Source organism: Cyphellophora attinorum, assembly GCF_001299255.1.
Source record: "Cyphellophora attinorum strain CBS 131958 chromosome Unknown Contig12, whole genome shotgun sequence".
Taxonomy (NCBI): Eukaryota; Fungi; Ascomycota; class Eurotiomycetes; order Chaetothyriales; family Cyphellophoraceae; genus Cyphellophora; species Cyphellophora attinorum.
The window spans coordinates 156,928-183,953 of record NW_017253240.1 but is presented as its reverse complement, the minus strand read 5'-3'; the positions used below and the strand labels follow the sequence as shown (position 1 = coordinate 183,953).

General features: G+C 53.6%; 13 protein-coding genes across 13 annotated transcripts; 5 read left to right on the top strand and 8 right to left on the bottom strand.

Annotated features, from left to right (window-relative positions):
* Positions 1-42: 42 nt before the first annotated feature.
* AB675_7510 (Ingression protein fic1) lies at positions 43-2,673 on the bottom strand (the record flags this gene model as incomplete). Its single annotated transcript, XM_018147884.1, has 6 exons — positions 43-216; positions 261-1,440; positions 1,494-1,935; positions 1,992-2,149; positions 2,199-2,399; positions 2,450-2,673. 6 exons carry the CDS (start codon positions 2,671-2,673, stop codon positions 43-45), a joined length of 2,379 nt encoding a protein of 792 aa, XP_018000399.1.
* Positions 2,674-3,591: 918 nt separating this feature from the next.
* AB675_7509 (Molybdate transporter 1) lies at positions 3,592-4,919 on the top strand (the record flags this gene model as incomplete). The annotated part of the gene is made up of 2 exons (XM_018147882.1): positions 3,592-4,494; positions 4,575-4,919. 2 exons carry the CDS (start codon positions 3,592-3,594, stop codon positions 4,917-4,919), a joined length of 1,248 nt encoding a protein of 415 aa, XP_018000303.1.
* Positions 4,920-5,437: 518 nt separating this feature from the next.
* On the top strand, positions 5,438-8,215 carry AB675_7508 (uncharacterized protein; the record flags this gene model as incomplete). The annotated part of the gene is made up of 4 exons (XM_018147881.1): positions 5,438-6,264; positions 6,310-6,376; positions 6,423-7,797; positions 7,872-8,215. 4 exons carry the CDS (start codon positions 5,438-5,440, stop codon positions 8,213-8,215), a joined length of 2,613 nt encoding a protein of 870 aa, XP_018000529.1.
* A 786-nt stretch (positions 8,216-9,001) lies between these two features.
* On the bottom strand, positions 9,002-10,367 carry AB675_7507 (uncharacterized protein; the record flags this gene model as incomplete). The annotated part of the gene is made up of 3 exons (XM_018147880.1): positions 9,002-9,970; positions 9,994-10,061; positions 10,187-10,367. 3 exons carry the CDS (start codon positions 10,365-10,367, stop codon positions 9,002-9,004), a joined length of 1,218 nt encoding a protein of 405 aa, XP_018000201.1.
* A 2,068-nt stretch (positions 10,368-12,435) lies between these two features.
* AB675_7506 (uncharacterized protein) lies at positions 12,436-14,240 on the top strand (the record flags this gene model as incomplete). The annotated part of the gene is made up of 3 exons (XM_018147879.1): positions 12,436-12,506; positions 12,552-12,691; positions 12,748-14,240. 3 exons carry the CDS (start codon positions 12,436-12,438, stop codon positions 14,238-14,240), a joined length of 1,704 nt encoding a protein of 567 aa, XP_018000438.1.
* A 322-nt stretch (positions 14,241-14,562) lies between these two features.
* Positions 14,563-15,408, bottom strand: AB675_7505 (Formyltetrahydrofolate deformylase; the record flags this gene model as incomplete). Its single annotated transcript, XM_018147878.1, has 1 exon — positions 14,563-15,408. The coding sequence occupies one exon, from the start codon at positions 15,406-15,408 to the stop codon at positions 14,563-14,565; it is 846 nt and encodes a 281-aa protein (XP_018000441.1).
* An 853-nt stretch (positions 15,409-16,261) lies between these two features.
* Positions 16,262-17,182, top strand: AB675_7504 (uncharacterized protein; the record flags this gene model as incomplete). Its single annotated transcript, XM_018147877.1, has 1 exon — positions 16,262-17,182. The coding sequence occupies one exon, from the start codon at positions 16,262-16,264 to the stop codon at positions 17,180-17,182; it is 921 nt and encodes a 306-aa protein (XP_018000295.1).
* A 537-nt stretch (positions 17,183-17,719) lies between these two features.
* AB675_7503 (uncharacterized protein) lies at positions 17,720-18,334 on the top strand (the record flags this gene model as incomplete). The annotated part of the gene is made up of 2 exons (XM_018147876.1): positions 17,720-17,827; positions 17,891-18,334. 2 exons carry the CDS (start codon positions 17,720-17,722, stop codon positions 18,332-18,334), a joined length of 552 nt encoding a protein of 183 aa, XP_018000347.1.
* Positions 18,335-19,749: 1,415 nt separating this feature from the next.
* On the bottom strand, positions 19,750-20,783 carry AB675_7502 (uncharacterized protein; the record flags this gene model as incomplete). Its single annotated transcript, XM_018147875.1, has 4 exons — positions 19,750-20,010; positions 20,064-20,249; positions 20,334-20,690; positions 20,739-20,783. 4 exons carry the CDS (start codon positions 20,781-20,783, stop codon positions 19,750-19,752), a joined length of 849 nt encoding a protein of 282 aa, XP_018000192.1.
* Positions 20,784-21,164: 381 nt separating this feature from the next.
* AB675_7501 (uncharacterized protein) lies at positions 21,165-21,664 on the bottom strand (the record flags this gene model as incomplete). The annotated part of the gene is made up of 2 exons (XM_018147874.1): positions 21,165-21,590; positions 21,632-21,664. 2 exons carry the CDS (start codon positions 21,662-21,664, stop codon positions 21,165-21,167), a joined length of 459 nt encoding a protein of 152 aa, XP_018000246.1.
* A 406-nt stretch (positions 21,665-22,070) lies between these two features.
* AB675_7500 (uncharacterized protein) lies at positions 22,071-22,518 on the bottom strand (the record flags this gene model as incomplete). The annotated part of the gene is made up of 2 exons (XM_018147873.1): positions 22,071-22,436; positions 22,486-22,518. 2 exons carry the CDS (start codon positions 22,516-22,518, stop codon positions 22,071-22,073), a joined length of 399 nt encoding a protein of 132 aa, XP_018000480.1.
* Positions 22,519-22,828: 310 nt separating this feature from the next.
* On the bottom strand, positions 22,829-23,273 carry AB675_7499 (uncharacterized protein; the record flags this gene model as incomplete). The annotated part of the gene is made up of 2 exons (XM_018147870.1): positions 22,829-23,176; positions 23,238-23,273. The coding sequence occupies 2 exons, from the start codon at positions 23,271-23,273 to the stop codon at positions 22,829-22,831; spliced, it is 384 nt and encodes a 127-aa protein (XP_018000293.1).
* Positions 23,274-23,425: 152 nt separating this feature from the next.
* On the bottom strand, positions 23,426-26,118 carry AB675_7498 (Beta-mannosidase B; the record flags this gene model as incomplete). Its single annotated transcript, XM_018147869.1, has 2 exons — positions 23,426-25,918; positions 25,975-26,118. 2 exons carry the CDS (start codon positions 26,116-26,118, stop codon positions 23,426-23,428), a joined length of 2,637 nt encoding a protein of 878 aa, XP_018000543.1.
* Between the last annotated feature and the right edge of the window lie 908 nt (positions 26,119-27,026).

Sequence of the window (27,026 nt, the reverse complement as noted above, 5' to 3'; positions counted from 1 at the left end):
TGTTCCGACCTTCAAGCTTCTACATCATCTGACCGCCTCTTATCAGTACCCACCGTATCTCCCACCACCACCACCACCGCCTCTCAATGCTGTCCGTTGTCCACTGCGACTCGGCCCAATATCAATCATGCTCAACTCCGCTGCTAGCGGATCATCATATACGCTTGGTGGTGCATAGCTCTGCGGTCGAGGCATCTGGACTTTCGTTGGCGTCGTCTGCATAGGGTAGTACGAGTTACGACCGTACGGGCTGCTATTACCGTTGGGCTGATCGGCACTTGGTAGTCTGAAAGCGGCGGTCGAGCAGTCTGCCCCGCCGAATGAGGAGAATTGTTGAAGGAGTTGCGGTGCGGCCGAGGCTGCTGAGAAGGAGGGCCTGCGCTGGATCTTGGACGGATGTGTTGCTGTTGTGGTTGAGAGGTCGTGTCGAAATGTTGTGTCTGGGGAATCGCGCCGGGAGAGGAATTCGCGTGTTGCGTCGGGTAGGGCTGTTGCGGCAAAGGACGCGTCGATGGCGGAGCTTTCTGCAGACGTCGTCGACCTGAAGTCGGAGTCGTGATCGGTTCCAGCGGTGCAGGTGAGCTATTGTGATTGTTGTATGGTGAGCTTGGTATAGACAGCGCCTTCGGAGCGGCAGGAGAGGAGCCGGCTCGAGTATGCTGCGCCGAACCCTTTGTGCGGATGTGGATGACATGCTCTGGCTGGCGATTTTTACGCTCTGGCTCGGGAGCCCACGTGTCCGAAGGCAGGTGATCCGAGGGATCGATGACGCGACCGTCATTGCCGATAATGGGCTCGATCTCGTGCAGCTTCTCGTTCCTCGGACTCTCAGCCCAGTCCCTGTGCGCCGATCCCTGGCTCGAGGCTGGGTTGAAGGAGTTGAAAGAATCTGGCCCAAATGGAATGCTACCGGAATATCGCTCGATCGGAGGTGCCGGACTGACAGACTTCCGCGGCACTGCGTGATTTGGATTCGGGCTCACAGCTCGTGGGCGGACCAATTGTGGCTCCGAGCTGAAGGTGTTCCGGTGGTCGAAGTCGGCGGAGTCGAAAGTCTGGGCTCGCTGGGGAGCCTTGTATGGGTCGTCGTAGTCGTCTAGAAAGGAGTTCCGCCTGATGTATCGACCTCTCTGATCTTGCTCAACGGGATCTGCCATGAAGTCGACGCCGTAGTTTGGGGTGATCTGGTGAGGCGCAGGGAACTCGCCAGCAGAGCTTGTGGGCCTTTGGACGGGTTCTTCTGAGGGATTGAATGACTTGCGGGGTGACCTCGAAGTCTGCTGCGGAGCAAAGTTGTGCTCGATCATTTGCAGTGGACTCCTATCGCCGATCGATTCATGACATTGCGGCTGGCTCTGCTGCGCTGGAGTATCGTACGATAAAGCTAAAGGCTTTGGCAAGTAGCTCGATGTGCTGGAGGCGGAGGCGGTGGAGGCGACACTGGCTCATTGGCATACTCGATAGGGACTTTCGGAGGCACTGGAGGCAGTGACGGGATGTCCTGGTGTGTGGTAGAGTGTCGCAGAGGGCTGTCTCGGTATGCAGCATATTTTGTTGGTGAAGCACTCATGCGTCGTGGGTCGCCTGGACTCGACCTGGTGGGTGGCGACGAGCTGTAGTTGGCATGTGGCGAGGAAGGGTGTGGGCTACTGCTCAGTGGTGTCGGATCGCTGCGCCGAGTCTCCAGGGGAGGATGCTGCGGCATAGGAATTTGTGGTAACGTCGGTTCCGGGTGGTAGTATGGCTCTTGATCGTACCTTGCGTCGGCGGCAAAGGGATCTTGTACAGGTGCATACGGCTCTTGGTACTGAGGCTGACAATATTGATTGTAGTCATCGGGTCCTTCTGGGCCGCCATTCCACTGCTGTGGCTGCGGCCTGTATTCCGGCGAAATGTATGCTGGTGATCCTGCCGGTGACGAATTGTTTGACCTGCCTTGCAGTCGCAGTGGCTGCGGGTAGTCTGCTGGTTGGGCGTTTTGTAGCCTGGACCTGTGGGCAGTGGTCGTCGCTTGATCTCTCGAGGGCCGAGCTGTCGAGGACCGGATAGCGAGCCTGCATCGCTGTTGGGCGTGTTTGCTCGCTGGCGTTGTCTCTCTTTGGTTGCTTCGATCTCGGGGTTATGTTTGGTATCGTAATAGGTCATCTCGCTGCTTCAAGTTAGTCTCATGGCTGCCACACAGGGTTCTGTACACTCACAGACGGATGTCACCGGCGTATTTTCCCTTGTAGCTGAGCTGCTGCCAGAAATCTTGAGCTTTTCCGCCAGGTACAATGAGCTCAGTCAGGTCAATCCAGGCCTCGCCAATCAAGTCCGTCTTCTTGTCGTCATTGAAGACGGAGCACTTGAGCTTGTAGTAGTCGGGTGCTTCGCGTACGGTGAATCTGAGTTCTTGGTCCCTGACCCTATCATTAGTATTGCGTATCATTGAGGCGCAGTTTGGACATACCACCTAGGCGTCTGTCCGCCTCGCCGGTCGGTATTCGTCTTTTTGGCTTCCTTGCCCAGTCTCATGGCACAGTATGGATCCTGCTTGCCCATGGTCTTGCGGTTGGGAAGGTTCTTTGCTCGATCGATGATGGCAACTAGGGTGCCTATTTCCGGGCCATCAAGCGTCATATCGGCGAAAATGCCAGCTGTGTGCCCAGCGGGCATGGTGCGTTTCGTCGCCATAGTCATTGAGGCCATATCAGTTGTCAAGCTATCAGGTCAGGCGTCGTAATGATGTGGTGTGAACGAGAGGTGTCAATTATCGATACATGGCGGCGGGGTTGTTTCGAGGACATAAAGCTGCAGGGAAGCTGGCTGAGAACGAAATAGTTGTATTATGCGAATGACAAAAAGGAAAGAGCGTAGACAGTCAAGTGACAGGTTGCGAGATGGACTGAAGATGCATGAGATGATACAGAGGTGAGGTAGAGTACAAGCAGAGGGTCAGCAAGGCGTCGGTGCCAGCCATTTCAATAAAGTCAAAACGAGGCTGGGCTGTCCACATTGCCAGTCGATCTCTTCGTCCACCACCGCATGGTATTGCATCCATTGGATATGAGACATTCTCATAGACCATCGTGGCGACAATACATTCATCGCCCAGCATTGTCTTCATGGTATGGCAACTACATCTGACGCAGCTTCCATGTGCTGAGGTACCAATTGTTTGGGTCCTGCCTTTTTCGGTTACGCGGCGTCATCCCCGACAGCTCCGCTCCGGTAGCCGAGCGCCACCACCAATGAGAGGCTTTCGTGGCGCCTAAATTCTCCTGCAGCACTGGCAGGCTCAAGCCTCAAGCTTGGCCAGGCAGGCACCAAATACCTGTGTCGCGACTTCTGTCCCCGAATCCTTTGCGATTCCACGAGCAGGTGCGATGAAAGCAATCGAAAATCACAAAGCTCCCGCAGAGATCCTTATGGCTGATGTACCTCGTGAACGTGTTGCTACGTGACTAAGCACCCTCATCTTGTGACACTCGAAGCCTGAAAGCCTGCCGGGGATGACCGCCGTTTTTCTTCTCCATGTCCAACGAAAGTGTGTTCTCGTCTTTACCATCGCAATCTTTAACGACAACAGAAAGACACCAAGGGACTGACGCGATGGCAAGTGGACTACGAGACCACTGGCGCCATAATATCGCGACATTCCGCTCCCAGCCGCTTGCCGAAATCTCCGGTTCGTTAGGTGACTTGGGCACATTTCTCCCGATTGTCATCGCCTTGTCGTCGCACAATCAGATCTCTCTATCGACGACTCTCATCCTCACGGGTTTCTACAATGTCATCACCGGCGTTCTGTTCAGCATTCCTCTCCCGGTCCAGCCGATGAAAGCTATCGCCGCAGTCGCCCTGCTCAAGAACTTGTCTGCTTCCGAAGTAGCGGCAGCAGGCCTCTTCGTCAGCCTTTGTGTACTCATCCTGAGCCTCAGTGGACTTCTGGAATGGATCAATAATCTCACGCCGATACCAATTGTCAAAGGCATACAGGTCGGTGCGGGTCTCAGTCTGACCATTGCAGCAGGCACTCAGGCAACTGCGCACCTCACCTGGCTTGGGCCCAGCTGGGCTGACAACTATTTCTGGCTGATATCCATATTCGTCGCTTTGACTGTCATCACAGCGCTCGTTCCTCGGCTTCCGTTCGCGCTGATTGTGTTCGTACTGGGCATATGCTTCACCATAATCTGCATCCTGACCACTGCTGAAGCTCGTCTCCCTACACCGAGTCTATGGCATCCATCTACACAAGTACCTTCGCTCTCCGCTTTCCGAGGCGGCATTCTGTCTGCAGGTCTGGGCCAACTACCACTTACCACTCTGAACTCCATCATTGCAGTGGTTCATCTTGCGTCGAGTTTGATGCCTGAGCGGCCGACTCCGTCCGCAACCGCTATTGGCATCTCTGTGGCTTCGATGAACCTCATAGGATGCTGGTTCGGCGCCATGCCTGCATGTCATGGGAGTGGAGGCTGGCCGCCCAACATCGTTTTGGAGCGCGCTCCGGTGCGAGCGTTATTTTCTTGGGCATCATCAAAATCATTCTCGGACTCATCTTCGGAGAAAGTCTTGCAGACCTGCTACAGCAGTTTCCCATCAGCATTCTAACGGTCATGATCATTGCCGCTGGTCTAGAGCTGGCCAGTGTCGGCGAAAGCTTGAATACGGACAAGGCCAAGGATCTACAGCAGAAAGACGGCAGCCATTCCGGTCAGCGAGTCTCATTGACCGATCAACAGAAGCAGCAGAGATGGACAGTTATGCTCGTCACGGCGGGCGTGCTGGTCGCTTTCAAGAACGACGGCATAGGCTTCATTGCCGGTCTGATTTGCCACTGGTCCCAACGGCTCGAAGCACAAGTGCGCCGCAAGCGGAACAAGAGCGATTCTGCTCGAGCGGATGACGGCGAACGCCAACCGTTGTTGTCGTAGAGACATATGTTATCTATTCGTACTGCACATTGTTTGCAGGGGTTTCATGGTGCGGAAACATTCTCCGGAAAATGCAAATCCCAACGCGACTGCCCCGCTATACGATGTCATGCAATCAAGGTTAGGTATTCTTTTAGCATATACCTACCGTTCTTCTGCAAACCACAAGGACTGGTGAATCTGAAACACCTTGACTGCCACCTACGACAATGCAAGCAGAACGCGCGGCTCATGCATAGCGCTCTGCTGCAAATGTCAAATCAGGTCGCAACGTGGTTACCCCGTCTTGAGTCCTCCAAGATCAGAGTTTATGGTTCATATGTCGTAATTGGTCGCTGTACATTTCCGGCAGGAACACGAATCGATCATCACCAACTCTAAAGCATGTGGTCGTCCAAGGTCGAGATGACGAAAGACATGCAGCCGAGAGCCCAGGCCTCATATACGCTCCCAATCTGTCCAGGTACAAGGGTCATCATGGTAGTGACCCTGGACTCTTGCCTGGTGCACAAGCGAGGATGCCTACCCTGTCGGACTCCATCGCATTGACACTGCTGCTTGTCCTCGCATTCGCGCCTTCGACGCACGCCTTTGGCGCTGGCTATGTAGCTCGAGGTAGCCACGCTCATGGCTCTAATTATCGACATGGAGATATCTTGATGGCAGTGTACTTTCTGCACCATGTCCACTCCACAAGCGTTCGAAAGATCTACTTTGGCAACTGGCTGCGCGACTTCAGCCAGATCGTGGACCGTAAAGCTATTGAGCTCGTCCCAGAGCCGATACTGCGTGCTATCGTTGCAGTCTTTGCCCACATCCAATTCGGATACTCTACTGGCGACTTCGAGGTAACTCCGGAAAGACTTGGCTGCTATCGACCCGAGGAACATATCGACAATCCCAAAGGATATGATGTTCCACTTGAGCTGTCCCAGGCGCATGCTAGCTACGCACAACTACGCGCGCCAGTCACCAACGATGAACTCCAGATCCATCACGTATCTTCCATGAAGAACTATGTCGCGAATGGCGAGGCTGCACCTAACATAGACACGAGTCGCGACTTCATTGAGAAGCAGCTCATCGCAGCTGTTGCGTGCGGCCGGGCCGGCAACCCAGAGGCTTATCATCATCTCGGCGCCGCTCTTCACACCCTGGAGGACTTCGTCGCACATTCAAATTGGGTGGAGCTGTGTATACAGATGCTGGCCGAGGATTCGGAGTCTTTGCCACATAGAGAGGAGATGAGGAACGTTTTTGCTTTCACAGGTGGAGCAGCAAAGGTCGAGACCAAGCGAGGATCAGCCTCTCCTCTTGTCACCGGCACGTTCGGCGCACTAGATCTGTGGGTGTGGTCTCAGACGAGGACTTTTCTATGCTGACTACGTAGGTACCAATCATTACTTGGCGAGATCGACGACAAACTATCTGCTATGAGCATTCCGGGTCTGCAACAGGTGAGTCCATTCGAACGCGAGCTGCACAGTCTAAGTGATTCCGCAGCGAATGAAAGGTCCCAAAGACTCGCTTTCATCGGCATCTAAGGCTCTGATCGGTCTCCTGAAAGGAGCCAGCGGCGCCGACTTTATTAAAGATATCGCAAGCATCGGAGAAACCGCCACTAGTGATCCCGCTGACTGGGGCAAACTGAACGAGACGCCGGGACTGCTGTGGGATACGATCAAGCCAATCCTCCGTGTACGAGACAAAGTCGTGCAATGGGTATACGATCACCTCACAGTAGACGTCATTGCTAACGCTATCGCTGCAATATCGTCGGCGATCGACAAATTCGTGTATATTGCTCTCGGATTGGTGCTCCGCCCAGTGCTGAAAGACATCTCTGCAATCCTGGCTCAGCAGTCGGCAGAGCTCTTGGTCAAAGACCAAGAAGCTCGCCTTCTGCATGGCAAAGACAACATCTTCGACGATGCATCAACGGCTACAGACCCGACACATTCGCAGCTTTGCAAAGATCACTACGGCCATCCACTAAACGAAATCGCCGGCATAGTGGCGGTACAAATCACAACATCGACAATCAAGAAGATCATCGAGCTATGGCAGCCCGACTCCAAAGCCGCCGTCAAGCCTGTGATCGATACTATCCTCGAAACATTGCACCACCCGTTCAACTACTCTAAGGAGTCCGATCTACAGTCCCTGATGGTAGCTCAGGTCTTCAACTGGAGTGCAAGGCACGGCGAAAAGCACGATATGCTGCACAAGCAGATCCTTATTGGACTGGACAAGTCCCACCAAGCTGCGATTAATTTGGGAGAAGCGGCGAAAGCGTCGCATACTCACACATCCTATACCGCGGACGCCTATGCTGACCCCACGAAGACTGCTCCGGCATTCGTCGACACCGGTGATCAACCAGGCGTTAGCCAAGGCCGTGACAATGGTCCCGTGGGCGCCGACTCGCATGCTGCCGGCCTGCAAACCGAGCGCGAAGATTTCGCGCCTCCGCTGCAACAACAAGCCACGATCGGCCATGCGACAATAGGAAATCAGCCTTCTGTCACCGACACAGATGCCACCCAGCAGTCCGCCGACTATGGCAGCAGCAGCAATGCCAGTCAGAATCAAAGATTTCCGCGGTCAGGCACAGCCCACCGCCTGACGACCATTGACCACCCTGTCGCCTCCGCGGGCGTGTCGCAGCACCAGCCTCCAACATCCCCGACGATCAAAGCTCCCAGTGACCCCTCCGAGCCGCTGACTGCAACCGACACCACCGATTCTCAACCCCAAATCATCGATCATCTAACTCGGAATATCACATCCGCCCTCCGCCCCTCCCCATCCTCCGGCAAGAAGCCCCCGAAAGACCTCGACGCGACTCCCTCCTCCCGAAACTCGCCAAGATATTCAAGTCCGAACCCTCACCCAACACGCCGAACCCTATCGACCATGCGCTCACCATGCTTCCGGGCGTTCCCATTCTAGATATCTTTGAGGATATTCCGATCGCGGAGATTGTGGCTGCCCCGGGGATGGGAGTTGTGTTGAAGGACAGTGTGGTGAGTTTGAGGATGCAGGATGAGGAGAAGTTGGAGGAGCAGCAGAAGAAGGCGCATAGGGATTTGGGTGGGTGGGAGGAGAGGAGTGTTAAGGTATTACTTCAGCAGTTGGAGGCGCCGGGTAGGGGTCATGGAGCGCAGAGTGCAAAGATTGGGACATTTAGGGATGACGCAAAGCCTAAGGACGGTGATGAGGACGGCGATAAGGAGGGGAAGATGGGCAAGATGATGGGCAAGTTGAAACTAAAGAAATCGAGTGGTGAGCAGTGATCGATGCCATCGGTGAGGTAGGTAGGACTGCAGATGCGATCACACGGTCAACAATTACGCGAACAGTATGGGAAGTTCAGTAGAATGGCTAGATCGTACGATACATGGACGAAAAGGAGCGAAATGTTAGTGGATTAAGCCCTCTTGATCTCAAGACGAGAACGGGTGTAGGTAGGGACACAGCAAATGTTAGCAAAGCAAAACGATTCCTGCCATGAACTTTGCGCGGGTATAAGTACTGCGCGTTCCATGGCCCTGGACGGATAGAAGTGCTGAATAGACAGGCCTCTTGCCGAATGTGTTGGGCAGGTAGCTGAATAAGGGGCGAAGACAATTGCTGGTTGAGTTTGCTAAAGTGTGGTAGGGGTGGAGCGAAATGTTGGTCGAGATCAGTGAGGGACAGATACAAGTGCTGATCTGGCAGGTCGCTTGCTGGATCGGGGACTATAAGGAAGTGCACGCTTCCAGGCCAGGCTGTTCGGGCATAAAATGAGCGCTTTGTGTACTTATCCGTTCAGTTCTAGGATCTCAGGTCAGGGCGGGCTCTGAGGACCAGAATGGCCGTGCAGATTGAGCCAGCAAGTTCGAGATGAGCCTCACTTCATGTCTAGGTCGCCGGAGTGATTGTTTCTTCCTAGAGCGGGCGCTATATGAGTTTCGATACTCCAGAAACGCTCACGAGCGCCGACCGAGTGTTCAACGCTACCTACGTGGCCATCAGCCCCGTCTTAACCCGACCATTGTTCCCAGTTTGCGCGTTGAACGTTGCGACGTACTGGCAGATCGCTAGTTTGCCAGTACGTTGTCCTTGTCCCGCGTGATACCACATCGCTTATCCACAACCTGACCCTTCATGCACGCACAACGTTGCTCATGAATAGCGGATGTGTTGTTGCAACGACCGAGCATATCATGCGCCAACTGGTTGTACTTGTCGATGACCTCTGCATATTCCGAGCCAGGCTGCAATGGTTTCGGCAGTGGTCGCTCGATGAGACCAGTCAGATTGGCTGGGGTGATGTCAAAAGTCCCGTCGACGGCCGTAGAGAGGCTAGACAAGCTTGTGGAAGAGGACGACTTTGAGGTGTCCGACGCAGAAGATGTACTGCTTGGGCAATGGATCGTACGCGTTGCCTCACCGCCGCTGCTTATGATGAGGGTACTGAAGAGCTCTTCCACGCTTTGGCTTTTGAGCTCTGGCAATGTAATCTCCTCATCTTTGGTGGCGAAACCGACGTGCTTGGACGACGACTGTCGGTCTGCGGGAATGTGGCCTGCGTCCTTGCGGCTGGAGATGTCCTTTGCTCCATCGGTGATGGCAATATTTGGTTGTGTGTTAAGGTCGTGACCATCCTGTGCCAAACTCTCGTCGATCGATGTGACCTCGTTGTCGTCCAGGATGACCACCTGCTTCGGCGAGAATCGTACGTGTGCCTTATCATTGACGCTGGGCGCCTCTCCGACCTCGTCTAAGATGACCTCTTGCCGTGGCGAGAACCGCACGTGTTTGTGAGCGCCATTGATCGTGATCGTACCGTCATCGCAGTCGTCTGAGGCGCCATCGGTACCAGGAGGCTCGATATACTCGTCGAGAGATGAGATACGTACACTCTTCGCGCCGCTTGATGATCTGCTCCGAGAGTCCAGCTGATGCTCCTGTCTTGCTAGGCGCCAGAGTCGAAGAAGTTCTGTGCGATGCCAGTGTCGAGCGATAGTCGTACACTCCTCGCAGTCTTCCGTGGCCGCTAGCTCGTTCTGTCGGCTAGTCTATGCCGTACTTGCATGCCACCAAGCGCTGGATTTGTGCAGAAGAATGGGTTCGAGTTCGCTTCTTCATCCCAGTTGACTATTGAAACAGTCAGCAGAGACTCGCTTCTGTGTAGAAAGCATAACAGATATGTTGTCCGACCAAAATGTCTTCGATAGTAGTACAGAGTACGGCAGAAGAATAGGGATGGTGTAGCTACTTACAGCATCGGCCAATGTACGTGCGTTTAGGATCTGTGAGCAGGTCGGAGATGTGTTTGACAAAGGCCGCCTCGTTCTGGTTGTGCTGCTGAAACGCGAGGTTGACATCGGTCAGAGTCAGCGCGTCTTTTGGTGATAGACCTGTGTTGAAAGGACAGTGCGATGGTAGGATGAAGATACACATCTTGGCAGATTTCAGGGAAGTGTTGTGTGGGTGTAAGGCCAAAGAGGTCGACTGCTATCTAGTAAGAAATGCAGAGACGAGACTTCATACGAAGGGCAGATGTGATGGAGATTGGTGCGAAGAGGTTGCGATGTGTCGAAGATATAACTTTGTTGTCGAGTTGATCGGGAAATGCCAAGACCAAAGTGCCTACCACTTCACGAAACCCTTCACGGATGCCTGTGAAGTCAGATTGTTTCCAACTCATTGTGTATTCACTGAAAGGATTTCGATCAAGACCTTGCATCACTCGCTGCACTCTTCGAAGTGACATTCTCCGTCCGGCTTGGACTTCTCCTTTCGCATCATCGAGGGCGAGCTGTCTTTATGGTTTCTTCTCAAGATTTCTTCAGAGCAACCAGCACAATAACAACGAGCACACCCACTCCTGAACAGACGCCCATCACCAAGAGGAGAATCCACCAGTTGTCCTGCGGCATGCGACCGATTAATCCTCGCATTTCGCGATCTGAGGTATAGCGACAGTCAGACTTCAGTGTCCCCACATGCGCAGTTGCAATATCGATCTTGACTAAGACATACCTGAGTTTAGTTAGGCAACAACGCCGTGGCCGGTCCTAGGGCACCGGAGTTGAGGCTCTCTGTGTCCTAGTATGGCAGATTTCGCTGCTCTTGTCGGGCGCTTTGCGATACAAGAAGTGGTGAGCGTTAACTCGGTCTGATCGCGAGATAAAACTGCCTGGAGCTTATTATAGCCAGGATGTGACTGTGTCGACGGTATCCGCTGTCTCGCAAGGGGGTCGCAAATTCTTCTCCTGACCAGCGCTTCCTTCTAACCGCTTCTCCCTTTGTCCTTTGTGCTTATTGGGCCACATACAGGCACAAAACCGGGAGCTTGTCATCTGCATTGACCTGCTCTTTCCAGAGTCGCTTAGATCAAACCGCCATCAGGCAGTGTCGTCTCTTGGTCGATCAATACCATGTGGTCGACCTGTGCGTACGATATATGTTTTGTCCCGCGATGAGAGGCACCTTCTCGTGGTGTGGGATGTCAAGCCGCGTACGCGGTGAGCTGAGTCCTCTCGAGGTAGATTCTGTAGGTCAAAGCATTTTGTAGCAACACTGAATATGAATGGTAACGAAATTGGTTCCAAGCCTCAGACCTTTTGTGAAATGAACCATTCTGTGACTAGTCCTTGGACAGTATATGTGCACGAGGACAGCTCAAATTTATTTCACGATTCTCGTCACTGACTTGTTCTAGTGACATACACGTAAGTGTGTTATGTCCTAGTGGCATAAGTCACCCGTCTCATGACTCCTATTATCATGGCATGGAAAGAAAGAAGAAGAAAAGGCTGGAGAACGAAATATACCTAGGTATGTGCCACTGCCCGGAGCAGCTGAACACGGTCCTCACGTGACACGTGTCTTTCTTCTCAGGACTGTTTTTCGGTGGTGATGGTCGTGAGACCTGCATGCCGTTTCTCGCCGTCGACAGAGTCGTAATAATTCAAGTCGCCAGCGAGCAGCTACGACATTGCTCTCATATGCAGGCGTCTAGGTTGTGGTTGGCGCGCGCTTCAATCAGGCCCGGCGTCGCTTATCGACATGGGCTTGGCAATCTGATCGGATCGCTCGATCAAGAACGCGTCGATCTTGCCAATGCTCGTTGCTTTCCCATGGCCGTCCTCCGCTAGTGCAGCTGCAAGTTCACGAGATGCGCCTGGATGCTGTGTTGAGGACCAGCTGAAGTTGTTGGCGGACAGTAAAGCCGCATTCAGACGAGCTCGAAATATGCTCAGAAGAACGCGATTTGGCGCCAGATCTCGGAGATCTGCCTCCGCGATCGATCGGCATGTTCCTGACAGAAGATCATGACGTTGCTATGCACTGTCCACCCGTCATGATGACCGTGGCTATTCCAGCCGCTGTCAGAAAATATGTCTGTTTCAACAGTGCTTGACCATATGGCTGACAACTCGTGTCTATCACCATCTCAACCACGCTACAACGCTTGATGGACAGCAGCAGATTCGACAGAGACGTCGAGCAGCACGGCTCAAACATGTCGCAGAAGGCGCTCAATCAAAAAGATGGCCGCAAGAGGGTGCTCATCGTTGGCGCAGGTGCAGCTGGGTAAGATTACTTGCAAGCCTCAGAACAATGGCTAACAATGCCCAGCATGGCCGCTGCATACCACCTCTCCAATCATCCCGACAAGTTCGACGTGAACCTCATCGACGCCGTGGACTACTGTGGGGGCCAGGCATTCTCCATGCCGCTTGATAAAGAGAAGCATGGCGCAAGCTGGTTCAACCAAGGTGTACAGGGAGGCAGCTCGATCTTCCACCACACCCTCACCATGTTCGCGAGACAGGCTATCACGCCGACCCTGTCAACCTGCAAGTCTCGTTCGGCAAGGACAAGTTCTTCTGGACCAATGTGTTCCCTACCGAATTCATTGCCAGCCATCAGAAAGAGGTCGGAAGACTGAACTTCGTGCTCAAGTTCATGCGGTACTTCGAGCTACTGTTCGCTCTCGTGCCCATGAAGATCTTCTTCAAGATGTTCCTCTTCTCTACCGAGTTCACCAACGTGGTCGCATTGCCCATGACCGCCTTGTTCCTTGGAACAGGAAACGCAACCCCGGAAGTACCCACAATCATGCTGGAGCGCCTAACAACGAGTCCCACCTACGGCATGTGGTACCCTGGCGACAAGCACAGCGTGGTCAGCAACAAGCCCGACATGGTGGTCTTCCCCAACTTCTCCGACTTCTACGAATCATGGCGCAAAGACCTCGTCGCTCGCGGCGTCAACGTCCGCCTCTCCACCGAAGTCGTGCACATCCACAAGCGAGACTCCTCCGGCGTCACCCTGTCCCTCAAGAAGCGCACACCCGCCCCAGACGGCCACAACCCCAACAGTTGGGAGACCGGCGACCGGGACGCACCCCTCTTCGAAGAACAATACGACGAAGTCATCCTTGCTTGCCTCAGCGACACCAGCAAACGCCTCCTCGGCAAGACCGCCTCTTTCCGCGAGAAGAAGGTCCTGGGCACAGCCAAGTTCTCCGACGACATCACCATCACCCATAACGACTCCGAGTACATGAAGAAGCACTACCAGAATTTCTACGACGAGAAGCTGGCAGTTAAGTCCCTATCAGGCAAGGATCAATCCTCTCGTGTGGACTGGGCGAAGAAGAATTTCCGGCCCATGTACTACATTAAGATGTACGATCAGGACCAGTCCAAGCTCGAGATGTGCTTTGACACCACGAACTACCAATCTCAATTCCCAGAGCATGTCCCATTCGAGCAGCACGTCTTCCAGACGATCTACCTCAACAACGACCGCGACCGAAAGCTATGGCCGATCGACGAGATTGACGAGTCCAAAATCATCCGTAAGGACTGGTGGCATCAGCTATGCCATAGCTGGACGCACTACGCGTTCGTGGTGCCGCTGATGATGTTCCTGCAGGGCAAGAAGCATATCCGCTACGCCGCGTCGTGGACACTGGTCAATGCGCACGAGGTCGCTATCTTGTCGGGCATTGCTGCTGCCGTCGACTTAGGCGCAGAGTATCCTGAAGATCTGGAGCACGATAAGTTCGCATTCTTGTGCTTCAGGCTGTACTACCTGTTGGCGTATGGGAAGTGGTATAAGCGCAGGTTCCAGGGTAGCACGAGCCAGAAGGCGAAGGATGGTCAGAGCTGGGCGAATGGGATTTATGGGAGTGATTATCAGGGACCGGGGTTGAGTAAGGAGGAGAGGAGTTGTTGGAAGCAGGAGATGAAGGTTGGGAGGAGTACCGGAAACTTGGCGGATGCGTATGGGTATAAGGATGGGAGGAGTCAGCCTTGATGTCGGTAAATGAAGGTTGAATCGGATCAGGTGGCATAGATAGGTATTTCTAGATAGCAACGTATATTTATTGGACAGATCTTGGCAGACCGGATGACCACTCCTGCCGGCTGAACATGGACCTGTCATTTGTCTACCATTTCCCAACTCTATGAACCCAATTCTCAGAATGCCAGGTTGAGGTCCCAACCTGTCCATATCCAGCCAATCTATGCTGCCTGACGAAGCCCACCATCAGTCCACCAGAGATGTACACGTATCGGAGCTCGACATCATCAGCACCACTCCCACAGGCCGTGATCATCCATGCCCTCTGGGGCGCCTAATTAAACACCACAGTCTTCGTCTGGTTCAAGAATACCCTTCTCTCACTCCACCATTTGACCGCACTCGCCAGGACCTGCGTTTCCACCGTCGCGCCCCTATCTACCAGATCCTTAGCGCTCTGTGCATGCCCCACGTGCGTAACCTGCTGCTCAATAATCGGGCCCTCGTCCAAATCCTTGGTCACGAAATGCGCCGTCGCGCCTACAATCTTCACACCTCGGTCGTACGCCTGATGGTATGGCTTGGCACCTTTGAAACTCGGCAGAAAGGAATGGTGGATGTTGATGATTCGCCCGGACATCTCGGCGCAGAGGTTTGGGGTCAGGATCTGCATATACCGTGCTAGCACGACGAGTTCGATGTTGTGCTCTTTGATGAGTGAGAGGATTTTCGACTCCTGGGCGTCTTTTGACGTCGGGTCCTTGGCGGAGATGGGGAGGTGGTGGAAGTCGATTCCATAGGACTTTGCCAGCGGCTCGAAGTCGGGATGGTTGGAGACGATGACGGGGACGTCGACGTTCAGTAGACCGGCGCGCTGGCGGTAGAGGAGGTCGTTGAGGCAGTGGCCGATTTTGGAGACCATGATTAGGACTTTGGGTTTGAGGGTCGAGGGGTGGATTTGGAAGGTGGTGTGCAAGTTCAGGCTGTTGAGGGGTTGAAGGAGGTGGGAGGTGTCGTCGACGTGGCCGAAGTGGACGCGCATGAAGAACGTTTTGGTGTCTGGGTCGGAGTATTGCTGGAGGTCGAGGATGGTAAGTTGGTAGTGGGCTAACACACCCGTGACCGCGTACACAATGCCGGCTTTGTCGGGGCAGGTGAATGTTAGGAGGTGAGTCGCCATGTTGGCGGTGTCTGGTGAGGTGTTGCTCGTGGCGGCGACTTGGCTGTACCGTCTCCTGGAGCTCGAGATGGAGCTGTAACGTTTGAGGAACGGATCTATTCCTGGTCGAGTTTGCCAGTGTGTTGTAGTGACGCCGAGGCAGGGCCAGCTGCTTACAGTAGTAGTCGCTCGAGGTTTGGTTAGGCCGCGCAGCAGTCCAAGAGCAACCGGGTGAGCTTTGCTCTTCATCTAGAATATGGCACGTCTTCCGCAACGGGAACAGGAGCAAGGATGTTTTTGATCGCCGGGGTTCGGAGGCCAAGATTTTGTGGGGAGAGCACCTGGCAGGCCAAAATATTGACGTCGCTTACCTAATCTTGCCTGCGTTTTTTGGACCTTGTTCTTGCTCTTCCTGTCCTTCCATCTTACATTGATCAATAATCGGGAGGCCGAGTCCTTTCCATGGGGTCAGATTGATCTTTGCGAGGCGTGCGAGAAACACGGCCTTGTTCCGCTAGCTCGTCCTAAGTCCTCGCAAGCTGAGGATCAGACGCCATAGACCAACCGTGCAAGTGGAGTGCATATCCGTGTTGCTTTAAAGGACTGCGAATGGAATCGATCGCGCATAGTCCCTTCATCGGGCTCCGATGGGACATAGCGCCTATATAGTCCACAATTTGGACTGCCTAACACGAGAATCACTTCTTGCGTAATGCAGACAAACTCTGTTTGACGCGAAGGATCATGAGAGTGATAGCTCTGCCGAGCTTGGAGCTGAATCGGCAATACGAGTTGACATGAGTCCAGAACTTCTATAACAACATGGCAGCCCGCGTTCTGTGTCGTTCTTTCTTTTTGTTGGAAACAGATCGCCATGGCTTCCAATACCGCAGGACTGTCGTACGTCAAGGCTAACGACTATGGATTTGCTTACCAGAAGATCAGTACATCCGAGACAAACCCTCCTCTCATCCTAGTGCATGGTCACATCTCCGACTATCGTACCTGGACCGCCATTATCCCATTTCTCTCCCAGCACTTCACTATCTACAACTACTCCCGGCGCTTCGCATGGCCGAACGAGCCAATTCCAGACGAGCACGCTCCCAGATGGGAGCAAGACGCGGAGGACCTGATCGCTGTCATTCAAGCTCTGGACATCGCTCCATGTCATGTCCTAGGCAATAGTTCCGGCGCGTTTGGCATCCTCTGGGCGGCGAAGACTCACCAACACCTGTTCAGGTCAATTCTACTAGAGGAGCCGCCCTTGGTGCCTCTCTTTTACCCTACTCTTCCACCTGGCTTGTTGGATACCCTGAAGTTCTTCATCACACACCCCATTTCCTTCTTTCCCGTTACTTACTACGGGGCCGCAACGATCGGCCCAGCCGTGGAGTTTGCGAAGGCCAACCCGACAGACTATAATGGCACCGTTGACATCTTTGGTCCGGGTGTCTTAGGAGCGGAGTTCTGGAAGCGTGCCAAGACAGATCCAGCTCGCCGCCAACAATTCGAGGACAACGCGAAGTGGCTGCACAACTTCTTCGGGAAGTCTGCTATACCTGTTTATAGACCAGAAGATGTGGGCAAGGTCACCGTGCCGGCGCTGGTCCTGACCGGGACGGATGGGCCATGGAGTCAGCAGTGTATCGATTCGGAGTTGTTCAGGCTGTTCAAGGCGGCGGGCAATGGCAAGAAAGACAGGGCATGGATCAAAGGGGCTGGACACCTCATGCAAGAGGATGAGCCTGAGAAGGTGGCGGAGGCTGTGAAGCGATTTGTGCTTGGGATTTGATCTGGTGGCATGCAGGCTCCGTTTGTGCGAATACTGGAAAGGACTGCGGCCCAGACATTGATGCTTCGGGCACGGGTGTTGCCTAGACTTGCTGTCATTGAGTTTCGACGAACGCAACAGACGATCGAGCCCACACATCAATCGACTTTAATGACCATACAGGCAAGTTTTGACTGTGAGCAAATTCCAGGCACCAACAAGCAAAGCTCTCTCAACAGATAGGTAAACAGCCAGTGAACACAGCCTCTCTGGTATTTCCCTCACCTTTCTCGCTGAGTTGTGGCATCCTTGAGCTCATCTTTGTTCCACCTATCATGTTGGCACGTACCAAGCTCACCTCACCGGCGGTCCAGTTGTCCTTCCCCACTCGCCGAGAAATGAACTTGAAAGAGCATACAAGCAGACTTCCACAAGCAGCATAGCACAGTTTTTGGAGAGCTTTTCACATTATAAAGCTGGCCCACTCCCCCAGAGGCTTTGTTTCTCAGCCCTGAATCAAGTCCAACCACAAGTACAAAGCAAAGCAATCGCTAAGCCATGGCAAAGACGAGAGCACTCAGCGAGACCGCTTCGACGGGAGATGCTGTCAACACAGCGTCCCTTATCGCCACCAATCGTTCGAGACGTTCCGAACGCCTGCGTATCGTAAGTGCCCTCTTCTTTAATGACCCAAGCCCGGATGCGAGACTGACGTCAAACTCCTCGCAGAAACGAGTCGAAAAGACAAAGACCGACTACCTCTCCCGCCTCCCCCGCGAGATCCTCGCCCGCATCTTCGCCCACACTCTCCCCAATACCCGCCACAACAAAACCATCATGGTCAAGCCTCGTCAGCCAGGCGACAAATCCTACCGCGGCTACCCCACCTTCGATTGGTCCTTGGGCCCTCCCGACTACTACTGGGTCTTGTGGGACGGTATGAGAGGAGGCTTTCTCCCCCATGTCAAGGGCTTCGCCGCGCTCGTACTGGTCAGCAAGTTCTTTCGTGGTCTTACTACGGAGTATCTGGATCCGAGGGATAGTTGGATCTACTTCACGGGTGAGTATAGGTCTAGAAGGGAGGCGATGGAGTTGTGGGTTGAGCGGGCTGGATGGCGGAAGGGGGTGGATGGATTGGTGAGGCATGAGGAGTCGAAGGCGCGGTATACTTGAGTCCGCACGCAAAGCAATCGCACACTCTTGGCCGCAAATCGCAATCGGCGGACAGACGGTGTCAGGCTATTCGGGCATGAATTGGGCGTTTCCAGCCCATGTCCACTGGAAATTTGAGAGTTCAGGTCAGGGCGGGCTTTGAAGAACAAGGTCTTCTTGCAGATCGAGCCAGCAGAGTTGAGATGAGCCTCACTTGAGCATTACGACGCTGGCACGATCCAACATCAGTTGTCTTGTCAGGGAGGATACTGTAGGAGGTCGTGGCGTCTCCGTTAGACCTGGAGAGAATGCTCATGTCTTGGCCGAACAGCTTGGGTGTTACTACTGTGACTTCCGCTGCTGCGGTCTCGAGGTCTACGAAGGCATGACGATGAGGTCCAAATGGGTCGACGATGCGGTCAGCATACGATTGCGCTCAGCACCGATGTAGTTGTCCTGCGGCTTGGATTAACTTCAGGCTGAGCTGGGTAGTTTTGACGACAGTGGCTATTACCAGCACATAACGGAATGAAATGACTCTGAGTTAATGCTTGCTCACGCCCCCATCCCGTGGGGAGTCTATGATGCTTGATCCAAGTAGCAGATTTTGTTCGACCTTCGCTGATGTCGATCTCGCCACCCTGCCGCGCGAGTTAACGAGTTGTCTAGTGCAGCTGATCTGCCTCCGATGGCTGTCTACTTGGCATAGCTACGGCCGAGTCGCGGTTGGCATCATAACGAGACCAGCCTTGGGTTGCCGGATGACGGTCGCCGACGGTTACTCCCGATCTTTGGGTGTTCATCGCCAAAAGCTCCCTCGCTTCTGCCACAACTCCATCATCTTCATAGCCTTCAATGTCTTAGCTCGCCTCCTGCGACGATCCTCAGCGTTCACCTTCCCCTCACAGCGATGACAACCCTTATCAATCGCCAATGCCCGTCTTCTGTGTATCAGTGGCCGTAGGATACGATTCAAGTCTTTGCAGACCCGCAACAAGCCGCCCACATACTGATCATGCGCTTTCCACTCGTCCATCCACGTGTGTTTTGCATTCGTCAGTCTGCTTTGCCCTTAGTGAAGGAAGACGAGTCACTGTTTCTGGCGGAAGAGGCTGATCTCGGTTGAGATCGTCTATCGTATCATTCTTGACTGATCACAGCTTGCGCAAACAGCGTGCTGACGAAGCCTCAAGTTCAAACGCACTGTAGCGATATCCAATACGTACCCTGGCTCGTTGAGAGTAGCTCCCGCGCGACTCTGAACAGGAGTCGAGCCTGCGTCTGCTATGATCCAAGTCTGACTAGTCGTCGTCAAGACCGTGTGACCCCACTCGCATTCTTTGCTTAGCCTGAGCACGAACTGCGATGAAGCCGCCTGCATGGAGTTCACTGCCACAGTCGTAGACATCTCGCCTCAAAGGTGCAAGGCGTGCCTTTCAGTATTCATCCGCAATGATTCTCTCCCTCCTCGTAGCGCGCTGAGTGATGATAGGCATGGCGATGCGATAGATCAGCTTCGACGCCAATCGCAATTCGAAAGCCCACGGAATGTTCCACCCTTCTCGCAGCTTTACAGGCTCGTCGATCAGGATGTTCCATTCCCACAAATGCTCGTAGACCATATTAGACGGAAGCGCCCTAGAGAGTATTTGCTCCAGGATCTCGGTGGGCAAGCTCAATAGGTCGGTCTTGGATGCCTGCAGGGTATTAATGAGTTTTCGTAGCTTAGTATGCAGACTTGAGGACCTACCGTTTCATCAGGCCTATCAACTACGCCGCGCAGAACCTTGGAGCCAATTCCCTTTTTCATCGTGGTTGGATGTCGAATAAAATAAGGCAGACTGTCTGTAGCGCTCCAAGGAGAGTGGCAATAAAGCCAAATGATGTCGAGATCGGAAAGGTGGACCAACGTCTTGGCAGAGAGTGCGACCGCATGCTAGCTTTGGATGAGCCTTGGAGCATGTATCGATTTCCAGCAATCGTAGTCACCACAGGGCTTCCATCGATTCGACTGCGGCACCTTTGGTTCCAGCGCCTTCCGGACTTGACTGTCTAGAGTCACATAAGACCACGTTCCGTCTGCTGGGCCGATCTGCATGATGATCTCGGAGATCGCGTGATTGTAGGTCCCTCGGGGTCGGAGAACCTCAATGACGTGCTTAGAAGAGTAGATGACTTCGTGCGCGACGGAGTTGATCTGCTTCGAGACAAGAAGCCATCCTCCGATCCATGCATCTGTATCTGGCCAGATGAGTCCCAACAGTTTGCCGCGGTGGTCTTTGATTCGCGCACAGCTGGTCCCATTTGGGAAGCTGAAGGCGATGATCTTCCTCAGGATCTCGGTTGGCAGATGCTCCAGGTCAGGCGGGTGTTTGTGCTGCACGGTCGTTAGCGAGCTGCATGACGAACAGAGCGGATCAAGTACTGGTGGCGGAATCAGGGCGCCGGAATCTGCATCTGTAGAAGCCATCCGGCTTATCTTGGCGACGACTTCGAACGATTAGGACTAATCAAAGTAGCCAGCAGACAGTGGCTCGGATGTACAGCCGGCTATCAACGAGCGCCGGTGGCATTCACGGATTCCAGAAGTCGGTGACGTTGTTGTTGTTCGACAGCCCTTCAAGTCCGCCTGTATACATTCACTAATACCACACACTGCCGATGAGTATAGTATACTTCAGTACACGCAGTATGTCACATAGCACTGTTGTTGCTCATGAATGAATACTTAGAATGTTTGTGTTACGTGTAGGACGCGAAGTCTCGTCGGTACAGCTTCTCCACCACGAGGAATTGTGGGACCCTGCCAAGGCGGCGGCGCGTATCTGCATTGATCGCGACTTCCGCACCATTATCTACCCAGGTATCTTCGTAGCGTCCTCCCCAAACTGATTCGTGGAGTCTGGGACGGCCGCTGACGCTCCTCGGAGTCCTCCCTGCCCAGCCGCATCGCGTTACATTTGGTCCTAATCTCCTGGTCATCGAGTTCGTCTTCCTCCATGTCTCTCAACTTCTCGATCGTAAAGACCTGAAGTAAGGTCGGGTGAATGACTCGGCGGCGAAGATCGAGGATTGGCAGGACGATATCATGGATCTTCTTGTTGAGAAGCTGAAGCCGAGCCTCGATGTCGACCCACTTCGTTGCCAGGTAGCTACCGGTCTCATCCTCCTTCGTTGATTGAGTGCAGAGAAGTCGATGAGAAGGGATCGCATCGGACATAATCTTTACGAGGATCTCGACGGGCATGCTGGCGAGAGCGAGCTCTGGCTTGTCCTCCTATGTGTTAGCTGGGCAGACATGAGGCAAGTCAGACTTACCCATGCTGGAAGCATGGTGTCGTCTCCAGCCATGACTGGGCTCGTAGAGTTCGCGTGTGTGATTGTTTGCTTGGATGGAATTTGCTGGAGGTTGGAAATCACTTTTATAGCTGGAGGCTCGGCACACGCCCAGGTCAACGGGGAGGACGCTGGCAGTACCGTGAGCAGTGTTTCCTTCTGCTACAGATGTAAACAGCGTGTGGATTCACAGTGGCAGAGGCCTCCCCAAATTGTTTGGCTGTCACCGAGAGATAGAAGCTTGCTTGACAAAGCAGTGTTCATCCATTATTATCCAATGCTTCAAAGACCATTCTTGATGCTTTCCCTGTCAACACACGCACCCCGTGTGCTGACTTCTCATGACTGCATGAAGACCTCCTCGTAGACATGGAAGACCATAGGTGTGTTTTGCAAATTGACTCCAAATTCATGGACCTGTTCACTGCTCAGAACCATCCGTCTCACCCTCACAGTTGTCCGATTTCCTCTTTAGAGCCTGCCCAATCCATGAGCTTTCGAAGGCCTCACGTGTGACGAATCGACCACCTATGATGCCCTGCCAACCGCACATCGTTATCACTTCCCGCTCTCGGATGACCATCTTGGCCATTCCGCTGACCGATTTGCAGACGACGAGAAGCCCGATCACCCAATTCGGCTCCCACATGACGCTATAGCTCCGACGACCTAGCCATTGTCGGCTTTCGCAAACATGGAACTCCACGATCTCTGGAAGAGCCTCGCAAAGAATGCGCTCGAGCATCTCGATGGGCAGCTGAGCAAGGTTCGCAACGGGCTTGTTGCACTTCATCCCGTCAGCATAGTCTGTGGTAAATGCATCTCACGGGACTCACCAAGGCTCGTGTCTGCGATCTTGTCACCGCCATGGTGGTTGGACGAGCTCGTGGAATCCGAGAAGTTATTGGGTGGCTTTGACTGTAAGACCAAGCGGCAAGATGTCGAGATTGTGCTCTTGCTGCTTGTTCATTGATTCAAAGTGCAGAAACGCATTAGGAGCAATTTGATATGAACAAGGCGTTTGGCTTGTAAGTGCCAAGAAATCAGGCAACTTTTGACAATAGCCTGGGACCATTACACTGAATGGCTGAACATGATCATGATCTCTTGACTGTGAATGGACGAATGCCCTGTTCAATTGCAGCCCAACACTATGTTGTTACCATTGAAGTATCATTGTCATACCTTCACGTGAATCTCTTCACTATCTCGATCGGCCTTTCTGGACTGCTCGATCTCTTCCAACCGTCTCTCGGTGAGGTGATCTCTTTGTCGTCGAATGCCATATCTCTCGAGGCCATAGTGCTTCTCCAGATAGATGATGACTCGTCGGTGGAATGTTGGGCGCACCAGATCTGGCCAATGTCGCGCGACACGCGTCAAACCCTCCATCCAACGAGGCACCCACTCCAGGAAGACCATCTCGATACCGTCGATCTTCGTGATGCTGGTCTTGGGGATGGCAAGATCCAAGATGTACTGACGGATCTCAGTCGGGAGGTCTTCGAATGTTGTTGCGGATCTTGCCTAGATTTGCCGTCAGCTGGATATCCTTCCCGAGCAGAAAGACACAGAGGTTTGCACGTACCAGTGATGGCATTCGGTTGACCGTCGAAGCATTCATTTTGCCACACAGACTCTTATTGAGTATGTAGAGCTTGGAGTCGCGCCTGACGATGGATACAGGGGCCGAGTTTTGAGGTGCTTAACACTAAGGTTCAGCCTCCCGACACACGACTTCATGTGAAGCTCGAGATGCCCGGTCGATCGCTCCTGCTAGAACACCCTCACTTCACCTCGCTTCTCGCCACTTGAAGCCCCCAAGTGAGTCCAGACAAGCTTATTCATGTCGGTGGGCTTCTCGAACTTGACCACCTTTGGCTCGCCTGGCATAACGTCGAAACCGTTGTCACTCAGCCACCCTCCGTCTTTGACCTCCTGGAAAACAAAGCCCTTCACGGGACACTTTGCTGTAAGCGTCACTTCGTTTCGACTTTCACTGACAACTAGCTGGAGGCCTCTGGCGCTGAAACTGAGATACTTGATCGGATCGGGCCAAGCCGTGTCCGTGCTGAGGACCTCTCCTGTGTTGGAGTCCGTGATCTTGACGTAGATCACGTACGGGTCTCGCTTGGACAGATCGAATGGCGCAATGCCCTTCCGGTGCTTTGTTGGGTATCTCAGCCAGCCCGCTTGGTCCCACACCCAAGTGGACTCGTCTTCGACGACGACCTTCTCATGTGTAGACGGCTGCGTTGGAATCTCTGCTTCGACCTTCATAAGCTCGGTCGTGCCATTTGCTGAGATCTTCACGCCTTGCTTCATGATCTTCTTTGCAATATCATTTCCGTGTGTGATCGAGATGAAGCGGACTTCCAGATCCACAGTCTCCTCCCGAACAGAATTGCTCGACACCCAGACCTCGTATCCACGTTCGTTTAGACCAATTGTCGGATCATCGTGCCCACGCGTCCACGGGTGATAGGGACGCTCGACACCGACCACCAGGCGTGTCAAACAGCGCTTGATGGCGTAGTAGCTCGGTTTTGGAATCAGATGATAGTCTACCACAGCCCAGCTCATGGTCGGCCAGCAGTCATTGAGTTGCCAGACAAGGACGCCGCCACATTGCCGCTCGCCCGCTTTGCCCCATTGGCGACGCCAGGATCGATAAGCATTGGTCATGGCATCCGCTTGGACAAGTTGTGTGAGATGTGTGAACCGCGCCAGGTCGTAGTCGATAGCGAAATTTTCGCTGACATAGGTGATCAGCCTGCGTTCATGATCGATTGCGCGATTGCGATAGTCCATCAAAATGCTGCCGGGATGCTGCTGAAGGGGATCGGTGACAGACGAACGGATTGTCTGTAGATGCGGATAGCCCTCCATGCCGAACTCACTCACAAACCGTCCTGACATGCTCGCGGCTTGCTGGTAGCGGTTCATAGTACCGTGCCAAATATTCCACTGGTGGATGTCGCCCACTGTTGGATCGGCTGTCGGCTTTCCATCGCCCCATGGCGACGAAGGGTGATAGATAGCGGTAGAATCTTCCTCCACTACGATCTTTGGCAGGAGGTGCTCATACAGAAATCTCGCAGGGAAGGTTGATTTCAACCACGACTCGGGATCTTTGTCTTCGAAGTTGTAGTCGAGCTGATATTTCTCCTGGATCTGATAGTCCTCATTATTCCCTGCCCAAATGACCAAGGAGGGGTGGTGTCGGAGTCGACGAATGTTGTACCTAGCCTCGTCTTCGAGCTGCTTCAAGAATGATGGATATGTCGGCGATGACTGACATGCCATACAGAAGTCCTGCCAAGCGAGAATTCCCAGCTCGTCACATGCGTCGAAGAAAGCGTCATCTTCGTACACTCCTCCACCCCAAACTCTGATCATGATCTGGTTGCCCTGGATCATCAGCTTCATCCAGTCACGATACCTCTGAAGAGTGATGTCAGGGATGAAGCTATCAGCGGGTATCCAGCATGACCCTCCAGCAAAAACGTCGACCTCATTGATCCTAAAATAGAAAGACTTTCCAAATCTGTCAGGCTGCTGTACCAGTTCGACTCGCCGGAACCCTATAAGCTTGGACGCGGAAGCAGAAGCGGACTGGTCTGTGACGAGAGTTGCCTTCAGCTCGTATCGAGCCTGGTCTCCATACCCACCTGGCCACCACAATTTCGGGTTCTCAACCGAGTAGTCGCACTTCACCAGACCGTCGGCGTCACAAGCTGTGTCCTGTTCGAAGATTGACTTTCCATCGAATGACAACCCCAGGCGCACCTTGGCCGGCTTCGCAGGGAAGATCCGCGCAAGGAGCTGACCGCTGACTCGCTGGAGGGTCGGGTCGACCTCTGACTGGTGCCAGACATCGTCCACCCTGACAGAGTAGGTCTCGAGGTAGACACTTCGCCATATACCGGCGGTCATGATTATAGGTCCCCAGTCCCAGCCCCAGTGATACTGAGCTTTCCGGACAGGGAGACGACCTTTTTCTGTCTGGTGGGCGATGAAACGATGTTCGTGCTCGTGCTCCTTTACCAGTTCACGACCTCGGATCATAGCAGGTGCAAAGTCCACCACAAGCTCATTCTCTCCGTCCTGCTTGAGCTTTTCACTGACATAGATGCGATATTCGAGGAACATATTGTCGGCTTCCAAGATCTTTTCCCCATTCAGCGCGACCGTAGCGAGCGTATCTAGTCCCTTGAAAACCAGGTCTGTGACTCCATTCTCCCCAGCTTTGGGCGAGACGAAGGATGTCTTGTATGACCATGTCCGTTCACCTACCAGCGAGAGCAGAGATCGTTCATGTCAACAAATGGATCCGGGATCAAGCCATGATGCTGCAAGTCTCTGTGTATAGTCCCTGGCACGCTGAGAACTGGTCGCCAGGCATCCTCTGGCGACGCCCCGTGCTCTCTGAACGACCAGCCGTCGTGAAGTTCCTGTCGCTCGATCATGTTGCTAGCTGTCGTTGCGTAGAATCACAAGTGCTTCATTTTACGTTCCTGTGTCGCTGGCAATGCGACGCCCTCTGGCATTCAAAACATTGAGACCCAATACTAGCTCGGACCTCGGACACGCGCAGGAAAGCAAAGAGCGACAAGGTCACGCGTGCTCCACCTCATCCCACAGCTTCTGGTAAGGTAGTGATGGAGTCGTTGGGGTTGTTGTGGGGGTTTGGTCCTGAACAGCGGGCGCACTGATGGGCTGTGTCGCACTGCTGGCGCAGGTTGGCCTGAGAGATTCTGAATACCCACGCAGCATCGGAAGTCAGCGGCGCGTTCCAAGCCGCTAGAACGGCATTGATGTGCTAGCTAAGATCGTTCAAGCTGTACCTAAGCAATCGTGACCGGGGAGTGTCCGGCACTTAAATAATGGGACTTCTCCAAGGCTTCCAAGGTTCTCCAATTCCTGTCAGGAGGAACTCAAGAATGGTCATTTGAAGAGGGAGTTACCACGCAGATCAACGACGGCGTGGACCACCATGGGCTCTGTGCCTTGGTCGACATGTACTAAGAGCTCTTGCTCATCGCTTGGGGTCCTTGTACTGGACCATCGGTGAGCCCTTCGACCGCGATCTGCGGTCGCGCCTGAAGCTCTTTGTTTCCGTGACAGAAACACGATTGCTCACCAAGGCGACATCGATTGCGGCACACCTTCAAGGTCAGGACAGTCAATGGTGAGCGCCAGCATGACCATACTCAAATCCCGTCGCGTCGCTGATGTTGTTTAAATCGGCCATCGATACTTTGGACGACTTGGGCGGCAGCAACTTTGTGATTTGATGCCAAACTGTGAGGTTCCAAGGTTACTGTCGACTTGAGCTCGAATTCTTCGTCGTCTTTACAAATCTGCCGATCTTCGC